This window comes from Bos taurus, chromosome 10, assembly GCF_002263795.3.
Source record: "Bos taurus isolate L1 Dominette 01449 registration number 42190680 breed Hereford chromosome 10, ARS-UCD2.0, whole genome shotgun sequence".
In the NCBI taxonomy this organism is placed as follows: domain Eukaryota; kingdom Metazoa; phylum Chordata; class Mammalia; order Artiodactyla; family Bovidae; genus Bos; species Bos taurus.
Window position 1 is genome coordinate 4,901,751 of NC_037337.1, and position 15,373 is coordinate 4,917,123.

Sequence of the window (15,373 nt, forward strand, 5' to 3'; positions counted from 1 at the left end):
ACGGGGCAGAGCCCCTGAGGCCCTGAGCAAGGCCAGAGGCCTGCCTTAGGCATTCTTGCAATGTTCCTCCCCTGGGACTTAGGGCCACACCCACAACCAAAGCTTTGAGGGCTAGGCATTCTTTTTTGTCCTTTAGACAGAGGTAATGAATTACTCAGAATTCTGTGTGAAAGCCAGTAAAATAGAATCTGAATGACCTTATGTTAATTAAGAAAAAAGGGGATCTGGTTGCCAGGTCATCTTCCCTTCTCTAGAAATGGAACTGAATGGTAACCACATCCTTGAGGAATAATTCTGTGCATGTATGCCCACACGTGTGTGTGTGTGCTTTTGTAACCATACATAAAATATTAGAGTTATAGATCCCAAATTCAAACCTTAATCTTATTTAAAATCTCTGAGTTTCAGTTTCCTTATCTATAAAGCAAATGTAATAATACAAACCCAAGGGGATTGTTGTAGAAGTGAAATGAGATAGTAAGTATACCGTGGCTTAGCATTACCACTTTCTTCTTCCGTTTCCTTTTCTTCCTTAACTTCTTAGATAGTTTTCAACTGTTTTTGATAAAGGGTTTGATTCTCAGATCACATTGTATTAAGTATAAGCACAAATGAGTAATTTATTTTCATGTACCATCACCAAAAGTTTCAGGTTGTCCCACTCTTTCTTTAAAACTCCAGGGGAGGACATAGATCTGCAGGTCCCTTCTCCCTGTGATATTTCATGACTTTTGAGAAGAGGTGGCTTTAGCTATCATATGAACAAAGACTCTCAGTTCAAAGTCTGAGAAGCCAGACGTGCGAGCATTTGAGCAAGATTGGAAATATTGCCTAAATTCCAAGTGTGCCTTCAGATGACTAATGTCCTCCTCGTGGTCAGTGACTTCATCCAGGTCACATCCACCAACACGGGGAGAGTGCCAGCATTCAGTGAATATGAATAATCTGGCTGATTGCTGTTGAACACTTTTCAAACTGGGAGAAGACTTGAGGTGGAAAAGCATTTTGAAATGTTTGTCATGCTTTTTCTTCTTAAATGATTATTCAGTTTTCTTGGCACAGATAGCTTTGGGTATGTCTGCAGCATTTGAATGACCCCTGAGTAAGGCCAGATGGCTGTAATTGAATATAAACAGGCTTTGAAAGTTTCAGATACAGGTGAACCTTAGAAGCTACCCTGAGTTGCAAGAAGAAGCAAATCTGTGAGGCACAAGAGAATAAATAAATAGCCAAAGCTGGCTTGTGAAACAACAGTGAACAATTCTGAGGTCATATCCACAAGGAATGACTGAAGAATTTGAGTTCTTTTATTTTATCATCTTATTTAATATTGGCTCAAAGCTTTTATTCTTATGTGTGAACAATAACTGAAGTTTTCACTTTTTTTCCAAAAAGTGACACATGGATTATACCTATTCTTTGGATGAAAAATGGAACTACACAGTCTTTAGTCTGGCTAGATAAAAGCAGCAGTAAGTAACAAATGTTTAAAAATACCTTCACATATATATGCAAATATATGTGTGTGTATACACACACACACACACACACACACACACACATAAAAGCAGAGAATAAAATATTAAAATGTCTAGCTTTTGAATAGCTTATTTAAAACTAAAATATTATATCATTCTTGTTGAACATAGTGCTTTAAAGAAACATTTCTAATCAAAAGTCATTGTATGTGAAAAAAATATATGGTAAGATCAATACATATTTTGGAATATCTTTACTTTTTGTTTTACTGGATTGTTGTTTAGAATTAAGAGGGCATAGTAAAACATGTAGTGAAATATTTTTTAAATGTACCAGTTCAAACTGTTCACGTATTTCTTTGTAGAAGTATTTCCTGAAATGCAAATTTCAGATTCTGATCATGACTGGGTGATATTAAATTTGAATATGACTGGATACTATAGAGTTAACTATGATAAATTAGGTTGGAAGAAATTAAATCAACAGCTTGAAAAAGATCATAAGGTAAGTTTTATTTTTATACCTTTTATTGAATATCATTAATACTGTACTCTCTAGACTTTATAGGCTGAGCTTTTATTAACCTGACTGGTGGGAACCTGACCTCTTTGCCACCCCTCATACCAAGGCATGCTGGATTTTTTTTTCTTAGAAAAGAGAGGTTTTGGTTGAATGTATTGTGTTTTTGAACATTTCTCTCACTTTTCCACAATAATTTTGCCTTTCTAAGTGAAAATCAAAATAATTTCCGATTAACTGTTAATTTTGTGATCTTAGGCAAGTTACTTAAATGTTCTGCTTCAATTTCTTCACTTTAAAATGGGAATAATATATCTTTCTTATTCCTTATGAGAATTAGAGATAATGTAAGTAAACAAATTGTCTAGGGACTTCCCTAGTAGTCCAGCGGTTAAGACACTCTACTCCCAATGCAGGGGACACAGGTTCAAACCCTGAACAGGGACTAAGAGTCCCCCATGCCGCCTGGTGTGGCCAAAACAAAAAACTTTCTAAGCCCATAATAGGTGCCAGTACATAAATGCTAGAAAATGTGAATTTTCTAAAAATTGTATTTTCATCTTCTGGCCAAGGAGATAATTTAATTCACAAGATATCAATAATAATCCAATATCACTTTAAAGTATCAAATAGCTAAATTATTATACAATATATAAAAATTAAAATATTGGCTAGCTCTTATCAGTCAGACTTGACTTGGTTGAATTAAACCAAATCTCCGAGGCGCCATTGTGGCGTCTCATGCAAGCAGGTCATGGTTGGCCCGGTGCGGGGCGCAGCAGGGCCTTGGGCCCTGGACCTGCTTTGGGCCCTGCCTCGTGTGAGCCTGGCTAACCTGAGGCCGAACCCGGGCTCCAGGAAACCGCAAAGACGACGAAGAGGTCAGAGAAGAGGTAGGAAGTGTGGCAGGGGCCACAAAAGAGAATGGCAGAGAGGAACCCGGCCCCGGCTGGGCTTTGAAGGAGGCCAGACTCCATTTTACCTTCAAATCCCAAAATACGGCTTTAATGAAGGACACAGCTTCAGACGCCAGTATCAGCCTTTGAGTCTCAACAGGCTGCAGTACCTGATTGACCTGGGCCGTGTCGATCCCACACAACCTATTGACTTAACCCAGCTGGTCAACGGGCGAGGTGTTACCATCCAGCCATCTAAAAGGGACTATGGAGTGCAGTTGGTAGAGGAGGGCGCTGACACCTTTAAGGCAAAAGTTAACATCGAAGTTCAGCTGGCTTCTGAGCTGGCCATCGCCGCCATCGAGAAGAACGGGGGTGTCGTCACGACCGCCTTCTATGACCCGCGAAGCCTGGAAATTCTGTGCAAACCCATCCCATTCTTTCTCCGTGGACAACCCATTCCCAAGCGGATGCTCCCCCCCGAGGCCTAGTCCCCTACTACACTGACGCGAGAAATCGAGGCTATCTGGCGAATCCTGCCAGATTTCCCGAAACGAGACTGGAGCTCGCCAAGAAGTATGGCTATATTTTACCCGACATCACTAAAGACGAACTCTTCAAAATGCTCAGTTCTCGGAAGGATCCACGGCAGATTTTCTTTGGTCTGGCTCCCGGATGGGTGGTGAACATGGCAGACAAGAAGATTCTGAAACCTACGGATGAGAAGCTGCTTGAGTACTACAGCTCCTGAGCTCCTTCCAGGGGAGCCAGTGGTAGGGCACTGGAAGGGGTGCTGACACATGTTTCCCACTGCGTCGGCTCAGTTTGTGTTTGTGCAGAGGAGGATGTTTTCTGTGTAATCACACCTTTTTTTTTTTTTTAATCAAAATTAAAAATACAGTAAGCAATGACTGCGTGGAAGATGTGGATCTGTGTGTGTCTCAGCAACATGAGCTCGCTGGCACGCTGCCCGAGGGAGTAGGCAGCTCTTAGACCATTTCCCCTTGAGTTTTCCATCATCTTCCCATTCAGGTCTTGTCTTATTGTTGCAAATCAGAATGAATGCAGATGGGCTGGGCTTGCTTTGTTGTCCTCTCGGTGGGGGTCCGAGGGCTGCTGATGAGCTGGTGTGCCTCTTGGTTAGCCCTGAGGATCCTCTTACCCAGAGTCGAGACAGCAAGCCTTCAACCCAGACTGATGAAGATGTTGGATGGGAGTGTAAGGCTGGTGAATAGTTTCTAAGTATTGCAGTGTTTGCTGGCAAGATTGAAATGAAAATTCCAAGTGAATTCATTTTTCTCAACTCTGGCAAAGATGTCGAAAATGATCAAACCATTAACATTTTTTTTCTTTGAAGAAGGTAAATATTCCAATTGATATAATTTTACTTATTTCCTAGACTTTGGAAATCTTTGTTTTGCAGTCGTTTTAAATGATTTTGAAGAAAATGGTCAGTGGTTATATAAGCTATAAGAACAGTTGGTAACGTGAAAATTAAACTGTTAATGTAAAAGGTTTAGCAGTCAGTAAGCTTTTTTAGCTTTGCAAAGATCTGTTGTATCTAAACCACATGGAAGCTTAATTTATCCTGATGCAATTAAATCTTGAATAATTCTTGGTAATTCTTCTACAGTAGAATTAAAATGATTGCTGTTTATTTTATTAAAAATTTTTTTTAAAACCTAAAAAAAAATAAAAATAAAAAAAATAAACCAAATCTCCATTAGTGGAGATGGATACTGGCTTAGAAGTCTGTAGAGTTGGCTCTGCTATGAAATCTGGGGCAGTTCATTTAGACTCCATTTGTAAAACTCATGTGTTGAACTAAAAGATATCTTAGGTGTCTCTGACGTCAGAATTTCTGTGAATCGCCCAGTGAGTCTGGCAAAAGAGGCAGTGCACAGAGTTGGCAGAGCTTGGCTTCTGGGTCAGATCAACTTGTGTTTGTATTTTTGATCATCATTTACCAGATGTGTGACCTTGGGCCTCTTATTTAGCCAGTCATGCCTTGGATTCCTTGTCTGTATAATACTGGGTATAATGGACCAATGTTAAAAACTTGTGAAGATTAAATAAGATGATGTATGTATGATGTTTAACAGAAGCCTAATCTAATTCAGGCATTCAGAACATGATCAGTAATTTTAAAAGAGCTAACATTGGGCTTTTGAATAAAGGTACAAAAACCAGCTGTAGTAATACTTTATTTAAAAATCTTTTTCAGAGTAGCTAAATTTTTTTAAATTTCTAAGGGCAGTCTTAGCTGTGGGAACACTAGGTCATGCCATTATAGCAATGATTTCTTGAAGCCCTTGTGCTGCTGCTGCTGCTAAGTCGCTTCCGTCGTGTCCGACTCTGTGCGACCCCACAGATGGCAGCCCACCAGGCTCCCCCGTCCCTGGGATTCTCCAGGCAAGAACACTGGAGTGGGTTGCCATTTCCTTCTCCAATGCATGAAAGTTAAAAGTGAAAGTGAAGTCTCCCAGTCGTGTCCGACTCTTCGTGACCCCATGGACTGCAGCCCATCAGGCTCCTCTGTCCATGGGATTTTCCAGGCAAGAAAGGAGTGGGGTGCCATCGCCTTCTCCAAAGCCCTTGTAGATTTTACTTATTGAAAAACTGAAGTCAGTTGTTCCTACAACATAATTGCTGAGCAAACAAAACATTTCTACTATTAATATTAATCTAGAAAATGTAAGTATTATTATTACTTCCAGGAAAGATACGTGACTACTGCCAAGGAAAGAATTAAGCTTTGCTTGTTCAGATGCTCAAAGGGACGTTGTGAAGATGAATCTTCTGGGACCACATATATGAATATGCTTGGCGGGGGTCGGGGGTGGGGTGTTGCTGTTGAAGGAATGCTGTAGGAAGCTTTGGGACCCTTGGAACACAAGCTGAGACAGTCCTGTGGCCTGGCAGTGCCTGGCAGCTCAAAGAGAAGCCTGAGAAGCTAGGTTGGCAGTTGACTCCTTTTCATGATTCAAAGGGCTCTGTTGGTGGTAGTGTGTTGAATTACTAAACTCTTGAGAAGAGAGATACCACTGAAAAGAGTACCTCAGCATTGCCAAAATAGTGCTAAGTAATATTTATTTAAGGCTTTCTATGCCAAAAAGTCCCCTGATTTCCCTGACAACAATTTGGACATTGTGATACAATTAATGTATACTTTTTGTTTTGGAGAGGCCCTTTAAACTTGGCTTCCTGTTTTATTTTTTAACACGCTGTTTTTCACAGAGTATTTTGGCAGAACTCTCAGCCATACTGAAGCCATATGATTGATGTCCAAAGGGATCGCTTATCAAAAACAGATGTATAATAAATAAATTATGGAAATTATCCTTAGAAATGATCATTTCTCTGAACATGAGATAATGCACATGGAAGTGCTTTGTAAGCAGCAATGATCTTGAAATGTTGTTATTATTTTGAAAGTTATTCTACTAAAAATGTTCTCATCTTTTCCTGAGCGTTTTTGGATCTCATCTGCAGGCTATTCCTGTTATTCATAGACTTCAGCTGGTTGATGATGCCTTTTCCTTGTCTAAGTGAGTATATTTTCTTCTCTCATCATTTAACAGTGTAGCTTAAGAAATTTACAAAAACAATAACCTCATCCTTATGAAGCTGGCTCCTTAGTTTATAAAAGCCCTAACTTATTAAGATTAGGGTCAAATTCTGTGGTTATTGTGAAATTTTATGATATAAAAGTTGCTGGACAACATGAATGGACCTAGAGAGTGTAATATTGAGTGAAGTAAGTCAGACTGAGAAGAAATATCATATTACATCCCTTACATGTGGACTCTAAAAAGAAATGATACAAATGAAGTTACTTACAAAACAGAAAGGGACTCATCGACCTAGAGAAGGAACTTAATGGTTGCCAAGGGGAAGGATGAGGGGAAGAGATATGGTTTGTTTGGGATGAACACGTACACATTGCTATATTTAAAATAGGTAACCAACAAGGTCCTACTGCATAGCACACGGAACTCTGATCAATGTAATGTGGCAGCCTGGATGGGATGGAGTTTGGAGGACAAAGGATGCATGTCTATGTATGGCTGCGTCCCTTTGCTGTCCACCTGGAACTCACAATGTTGTTAACTGGCTATACCCCAATACAAAATAAAAGGTTTAAAATTTTTTTAAAAAGTTGATGGAATATGCAACAACATGGATGAACCTTGAGGACATTGCTGCTGCTGCTGCTGTTGTTGCTAAGTCGCTTCAGTCGTGTCCAACTCTGTGCGACCCCATAGACGGCAGCCCACCAGGCTCCCTCGCCCCTGGGATACTCCAGGCAAGAGTACTGGAGTGGGTTGCCATTTCCTTCTCCAATGCATGAAAATGAAAAGTGAAAGTGAAGTCGCTCATGGGGTCGCTAGTCCAACTCCTAGCGACCCCATGGACTGCAGCCTACCAGGCTCCTCTGTCCTTGGGATTTTCCAGGCAAAAGTACTGGAGTTGAGGACATTATGTTATGTGAAATAAACCAGTCACAGAAAGACAAACACTGTATGTTTCCATTTATATGAGCTACTTAGAGTAGTGAGACCCACAGACAGAAAGATTGGTGATTGCCGAGGACTGGGGTGGGAGGGGGCAGGCATGGGGAGACACTGTTTAATGGGTGCAGAGTCTCAGTTTCACAAGATGAGAAGAGTTCTCTAGATGGCTAGTGATGATAGCTGTACATTATGAATGTACTTAAAAAAATTTTTACTGGAGAACAGTTGATTTACAGTGTTAGTTTCTGCTGTGCAGCAAAGTAAATCAGTTATACATATGAATGTATTTAATACCAGGGGACTGTACACTTTAAAATGGTTAGGAAGACAAACTTTATGTTATGCGTATTTTGCAACAATAAAAAATTAGAAAAAAAGACAATTCAAAAAAGGTCATCATTGGGAAAGAGCAATAACATCTCCTACTAATAAAAATGAAAGCCACAGGACACAGTATTTTTTATAACAATTTGACAAGAAGGAATATATGTTCTTTGTCAAGTCAAAATTTGGTGGTTAATTATATGAAAGTCCCGGGTATTTTTGATTAAATTAACTTTGGTAAAATAAGATTTAAACTGATCGTGGAGAAATTTTGAAAGGCTCTTAAAGGAGCAGCAAAGAAAATTTAATGTTTTAAAGGGAAGTCCTGAGGGGAAGGGAGGGATAGACTGGAGTTTGAGATTGACATGTACACACTGCTATATTTAAAATAAAATAAAATGCCTTTCCATGATAAAAAAAAAGGGGGGGGGGAGCCCTTAAAGGAAAACCTTTAGAAGGATGCAGTAGAGACGATGTAAATAGGAAAAAGTAATAGTGTTTAAATATTTATAGGATTATTACAAAATGTATAAGAATCATTATTTTAAAATCTAGATCAAGAGTGAAAACTTAGGTAACATACACTTAGTTCAGACTTGCATTCGTAAAGACTGTTAATGTTCAAATGGATAAATTTAGGAAGATTATGAAAGATATTTTCATATTATTCCAAGATATTGGAAGTTAAGGAAATAAAGTAACTGATATATCCAAAATAAAGAGTTTCTGGAAATGAATAGACTACCAATTAGGACTTTGAAATGATTTTTGTTACCCAAAGGTAATAACCTGTATGTATAATTTTAATGAGCCTAAATTCTAATGTATTACAGAATTATTGATTTCATTGATAGTGGATTTACTCTACTGCTAAGTTTCTAACCAGGGAAATGAATGTATGATCAGAATTTAAATTTTTAGACAATAAAGTTAAGGAGCACACATAATAAATTATCCAGTGCATTTTCTCTTTCCTTCACCTGTTGTATTTCTTGGATGAATGTCTGCATATTTTTCCCTCCTTTTTTTCCGACTTTTCCCCTCTTGACGTAGAGCACATTTCCCCACCCACTACTTCACTGAAACATTTCTCTGAGATGACCATGAATTTGGTATTGTTAACCACATCCTCCTGCAAACTTCTCTTTTGACTTCCTGAGACTTCAGTGTGCAAATGTGGTTCTCCTCCAGTATCTGACTTCTTTTTCCAGCTGCCCTGAGCATCTTTAAGACCAGTCATGGTTGTGTTATTTTCTTCTATCTTTCCTCTGAGTAATTCTTGCCTTCTTGTGCTTTCAGTGGTCATTTTATTATGTATATAATAATATAAGTGCCCACCAGATATAAGGTATTCAGTAAACGTTTGTAAAGGATATGTCGATGACTTTTAAATCTATGTATTTACTTGTCTCCTCCTGTCTTCTGTTCATCCTGAGGTTATTTAAATTCAGTACCAAAAGCACTGAACTTTATTTCTGCCTCTAAATTGCTACTATCAATCTCTCTTTGTCAAAGGTACTACTGTTCTTCCCCCCACTTGAAACATTAGAGATATCCTTGACCCTCCTGTCTCTCTCCATCTCTCATCAAGTCACTGTGTCTTATCTATTCATTGTGGGGATCTGGGGAATGTCTTTTGGATTCTCACGTCACTTACCACCTTCATTGCTTCCTCGCTAAGTCAAATTTGCATCACCCTTTGCCTGGCCTGTCACATTAGCTTCTAGCTGTTAGTTCTTTAGAATTCTATTCTGTCTTCTGCAGCACAAATTGAAACAAAATTTTAAGGCATCAATTTCATGATGTTACCCTGATTGTTTAAATACCTTCCCACCAAATGTAAATTCTTTATCCTCATAGTCAAGCCTCTCCACACTTTTGATTACCTATTAGCCCCCATCTCTCAGTACATACAAAAGAAATTCCTTGCCTTGGTTAAGTTGGTCTGCTGTGAACCCCCTCTTTGTCCTAACTGCCTTCCTCTATCTTTCTACTTATTCCAATCCTGTCCTTCCTTCATTCTTTTTTCAAGTTCCTCCTCCAGAAAGCCTCCCCTGTCCCTCCCATCACATACCTATATTTTTCTTCTTTGCTACTTTATTGTATTCATTGACCTTGAATCTATCAAATTGAAATGGAGAGCCTGTCAACATTGCTTGGGTTCCACCTTATCAACGAGATGGGACCTTTGCCCTATAGCTTCTCAATTTCATATACCTTCTTGAAATCAGGCACTGAATCATGTAACAAACATGGAAAGTGTGCAGATCATTTAGCAAGGAAAGGCTTTTTTGAATCTTTGTTGTTTTTTTAAAAACCAAACAGAAACGATTATATCGAAATTGAAACAGCACTTGATTTAACCAAGTACCTTGCTGAAGAAGATGAAATCATAGTGTGGCATGCAGTTTTGATGAACCTAGTAACCAGGGATCTTGTTTCTGATGGGAACAACCATGACATATATCCATTGTTAAAGGTAAGTTCATTCTTTGTGAGATGGTTTTTAAAAATAATTCTTTTGTTTCATCTTCCTTCCATATTTTAGGTAGCATCTGTGAAACTAGTCTTTCCCAAAATAAGAGCCTGTTAGTTCTGTATATATTCATTTTCTTAGGAACAGTTGCTTATTCTTAAAAGAAAATACCTTGGTCGTAGATCTGCCCTGGGAGTTGTGTATGAGAGAAGGTATTGAGTTCTTGCTGAGGTGTCAGTGTGTCTTAAGAAACCAGAAGTGGCTGGAAACGATATACTTTTCTTTTTTATATAAAGAAAGGATAGTGTCAATTAACAACTGTTTTCCTAAAAGATTGTTGGTAAACAGAATGACCTTTCATGGTTCTATATCCATAATTTATATACTCTGATTTATAGGACCAGCACTTGAAACCAGAGAGCAATGTTCTAGAAAAGTAAATATTTTGAAGCTGCTTTTGATATTGTGAAGAGAGATGTGGAAATTAGAGTTAATGAATGAAGAAATGACTGTGCCATCTTGTCCTTATAAAAGGGGAAAATAGCATCAGTAAAAGGGGAAATTTCCATTATTAGGTCTTTAACAGTGATCCAGTGATCATAGGATAGATGGCATAGGAAAAGCCTAAGTTTGGGTGCAGCCCCTCGGACATTTGGGGACCACAAACAAAGCAGCAGATGTGTTAGGTGATGATTTCAGGTGAGTTTCCAGGGCCCTCTGAGAGCAAAATCACAAGCACCTCGGAGTTCCAGACTTTCTTTCATCTAGTGTCTAAAGTGCTGATGTGAACATACTTGAATGTGGGCATAGTGACCAACAGAAGGCGCTTGGATGTCTGTGGGGTTGAGGTGGCTCATTGATGACATCTGATCCTTGGCCTGTGAGTAAAGAAGTAAAAGCTCACACTTGTATTTTTAAAGAATTTCAATGAATGATACTATTCTGAGGGATGTATTGGTAAATATATGACTGTAAAAAGGCTGTTATTTACCAGCCAATAGCTCAGTTGAAGAAATCTTATTTTGGATCCAGGGTTTACATTTGTCCAAGGCATAAATCAGTGTTCCTTGTTTTCATATATATATATATATATATACACACACATATATATGTGTGTGTGTGTGTATGTGTGTATATATATACACACACACACTAAGCATGAAAGTTTGAGAGTTTCAAGGTAGAAAGTTTGTCTTATATTTTCCCCCTTTTTTCCCTCTATTTTAAAGACAACTAGAAATTCTGGGGTGATAGTAAGTAATAAGAGTGGGTGATACTGATTAAGCTCCTACTATGTGCCAGGCACTGTGCTTACACACATTGTGTTGTTTACATATCGCTTTCTTATGAAGAAAGTGAACCTAAAATGTTAAAAAAAATCATCAAATATTTAGTAACAAATGAAGTTTATTTCTGAAGAAATACCTGTCACCTCTCTGTTAATGTCTTTTCAGACAAGGGAAAGGCAGTGCAAATTGAGTGTTGTGAACAGAACTAACTACTATTCTCTTTATTGTTTATAGAAGTATCTGTTAAAGAGACTTATCTCAATATGGAATACTTACTCAACTATGATCCGTGAAAATGTGACAGCCTTGCAGGAGGACTATTTAGCTCTGTAAGTACTTTCTGAACAGTGACAATTGAATTAAATGATTCATATTAATGGATAGGTTTCCAGATTCATAAAATAAGATCCTAATAGTTAACGATTCACTGAGAGATCTGTGTGCAATTTGAGAATAGTAGCTTTGAGATTGGTGAGCTACATATATCTTAATGGGAAATAGTAGTTAGGGATCTTAATTTACTTGCAAAGCACATACGTGTATACACACAGGAGTGTATAGCTTTATATTCTCAACTATTATGCTACTGGTTGAAATCCTAAGTAAGTTGTACTATTGGTGAAAAGTTGTGCTAAGCAAAACCAGCTAATGCAAATGAAGGGTATCGGAAGGCCACAGAAGAAAACTTTCCGCTCGGTGTGTTATTGATGAAACAGGGAAAAGTTTCATTACGTATGTCAAATAAAAATTCTAACATTAGCAAATATGATGAGGGAGGTTGATGACTAATGACCCAGTCATCAAACATCATACGGTGACCTGTATCAGTCACCGGTGTGTGAGCATGAGCAAGTATTGTGAATGACATTGGTTTGGTGGGGGAGTAAGCCGTAATGCTAGTCTGGGAAGTGGGTGAAGGGCAAGACAGGGCCGCAGGACCCTGTGACAGAAGGTAGGCGGGGCTTCCAGATTTAGAGAGGGGATTTGTGACCAACGATGAGCGGTGCAGGAATTCCATCTCCAGCTCTAGTCAACATCAAGCTGAAGTCAATTAAACCAAGCAAAAAATACAAACTATACAAAAGGTGATTATTCTCTCTCATGGGTTTCCTTCTAAAAGGGGAGAGATTTTAGCCTAGAGAGTGTGACTAGAAGGACAGGGCATTGGATTTACAGATGGATGGAAGACAGGGGGAGGAGCTGGAATGGAGAGTGGATAGGCAAGTTGTCTGAGCGAGCAGAAGGGCCCAACCAGGCGGCACCTTTGTTAACCAGCTGTGGCCTTGGCTCTCCTACACTGGCCTGAAGCGACCTGTTTTTTGTAGCATCCTGGGGCCAACCTCGGGAGTTAGATTGTGCTTCCAGAGAATTCCTTCTTGCTGCTGCCAGCTTGGGAAGGGTAGGGAGAGGAGTGAATGTGTAGTGAGTGGTCAGAGCTGTCTCTCAGAAGGCTTCCACCCCTGGTCTTACTACTACTGCTTATCAGAAGGTCAGGCCAGGCAGAGAGCAAACCAGAGGGAGGGTGGAACAAAGGAGATTTGGCTCTTGTATTTTCTGAAAAACTTCTGACCTTCTGAGTTCCTTTACCTCTGACTCCAAACTGCAGAGTGTGAGGAGTCACATGTCACACTTATCTGGATTTATCATTGTTCCTCTCCATGTTCTTTTGAACCTACTTCCTTTGCAATCATAACATGTACCTCTGCTCAACTATAAAAACAAAACAGAAACCTCCATTCCTTTTCTGGGGATGACATTAATAGCCAGGAGGAACAGAAGGAAAAATGGAAGCTGAAGCGAGGGAAGGCATAGCGTCAGAGGAGAGAAATAAACCATTCCCTCTGTTTTCCAGTGTAGAGAAAGAACTTTATTTTTAAGTGTATTATATCAGATACTCTAAAGTCATTTTTTAAAAATCTGTAAGCCAATTGTTGTATGAGAGAGAAAAAATAAATTGATAACAGATGTGGTGTATGTGTATACCCGTGTTTGAGGGAGATGAAGGATGGCAGTAATTTATTTCTTACCTTCAAAAAAATATCCGTCTGAGAGCTTATTTGGTGCCTGAGAGCATCTCAGCAAATATTTCCCTGAACCTTAAATATAGTTGCCATCCACAGAGGCTATTTTTTAACAAACCTGATATTATTGGAAGGATGTTTTTAAAATACCCATCTTTTTATGAAACACATATTCTTGGAAGCAGAAAAAAAATAAATGTAGTAATGAAAAATAAATGTTCTTTGACTTTTCCTTCAAGAATATCACTGGACAAAGTTTTTGGAACTGCATGTTTGTTGGGTCTTGAGGACTGTCTTCAGCTGTCCAGAGAACTCTTCAGAAACTGGATGAACCATCCAGAGAATGAGTAAGAGTCATATTGTAATTGCCTTTCTTTTTACCCTGTTTCAGCACCAGCAATGTCTCTCAATGTTTCATGCTTTTACTCTGGGAAGGAACATTTTGTTTTTACTTACATAATCTCTTTCTCTTTTTATTTTTTTTCAAATATCCTTTAAAAACAGATACACGCACACAGAGAATTGTCTCATGTAGGTCTGTGCATAACAATCAGTTCAGTCACTCAGTCGTGTCTGACTCTGCAACCCTGTGGACTGTAGCATGCCAGGCCTCCCTGTTCTTCACCAACTCCCAGAGCTTGCTCAAACTCATGTCCATTGAGTCGGTGATGCCATCCAACCATCTCATCCTCTATCGTCCCCTTCTCCTCCCGCCTTCAATCTTTCCCAGCATCAGGGTCTTTTCAAATGAGTCCGTTCTTCGCGTCAGGTGGCCAAAGTATTGGAGTTTCAGCTTCAGCATCAGTCCTTCCAATGACTATTCAGGACTGATTTCCTTTAGGATGGACTGGTTGGATCTCCTTGCAGTCCAAGGGACTCTCAAGAGTCTTCTCTAACACCGCAGTTCAAGGATGATCAGAATTTATACACTGGATTCTCACCCAGGACCTCTCATTACCAGGGCATTCCCTAATAAGCACCTGTGCTTATTTAGGTTGGTCTTTATGGTTATTTATTCATACATATAAAAGTGCATCAGCACATCTCTAAGTTTTCAGCCTCATTGACAGCTGAGACCAATACTTTGTCATTTTGGTGTTATTATATTACCTTGAATATATGCCCTCAGATGGACTCTTAGAAAATGTGATAATAATATACGAAATCAAACAAAATTATCAGCATACACTCTTTGTACTATTCTAATTTCTTTCTCCCTCAAATCTCCTTAGTTTCTAAACTAATTTGATGACTTCAAGATATTAGTGTGAATGACAGTTTTCACGGTTGCTTTTCTAGATTCCAGCTTTTGATATTCATATCTGAGATCGCAGACATTTTTTCTAGATTTATACTTGAGTGTTCTTGCCTGGAGAATCCCAGGGACGGGGGAGCCTGGTGGGCTGCCGTCTAAGGGGTCGCACAGAGTCGGACACGACGGAAGCGACTTAGCAGCAGCAGCAGACTTCTAAATATGTGACAACCTAGATAACTTCATTGTATGTTGTATCTTACAGAATACCTAATCCAATTAAAAATGTTATTTTATGTTATGGCATTGCCTTGGGAAATGATAAAGAATGGGATTTTTTGTTAAAAATCTACAATAATAACACAGAGGAAGAAGAAAGGATTCAACTTGCTTATGCAATGAGCTGCAGTAAAGATCCACGGATACTGAACAGGTGATTATTGTAACTTAACTTGAAAAGGTTCTTGGTGGAGGAATGCAATTAATAAACTAAAGGGAGAAAAACAGACATGAGCTAATGTAAGAATTAATATGAAACATATTTATGCACCACTAACTTAGAACCATATGGGATTTTTAACTCCACTTATATTCTTTCTATTG

General features: G+C 38.9%; 2 protein-coding genes across 4 annotated transcripts in view; both read left to right on the plus strand.

The window, feature by feature from the left end:
* Window positions 1-15,373, plus strand: part of LVRN (laeverin) — a 79,098-nt gene that overhangs the window by 51,041 nt on the left and 12,684 nt on the right. For all 3 annotated transcript variants that reach the window (XM_015472978.3, XM_010808815.4, NM_001206325.2), the window contains 7 exons: window positions 1,396-1,472; window positions 1,844-1,983; window positions 6,387-6,442; window positions 10,058-10,211; window positions 11,732-11,826; window positions 13,758-13,865; window positions 15,036-15,203. In XM_015472978.3, coding sequence (XP_015328464.1) covers window positions 1,396-1,472; window positions 1,844-1,983; window positions 6,387-6,442; window positions 10,058-10,211; window positions 11,732-11,826; window positions 13,758-13,865; window positions 15,036-15,203 — 798 coding nt within the window. The remainder of the gene's footprint in view (window positions 1-1,395; window positions 1,473-1,843; window positions 1,984-6,386; window positions 6,443-10,057; window positions 10,212-11,731; window positions 11,827-13,757; window positions 13,866-15,035; window positions 15,204-15,373) is intronic.
* Window positions 2,047-3,805, plus strand: LOC101903795 (large ribosomal subunit protein uL15m-like). Its single transcript, XM_059890730.1, is given in 2 exon segments — window positions 2,047-3,377; window positions 3,380-3,805. Coding segments are annotated over 2 exon segments (891 nt in total). The 5' UTR covers window positions 2,047-2,752; the 3' UTR covers window positions 3,646-3,805.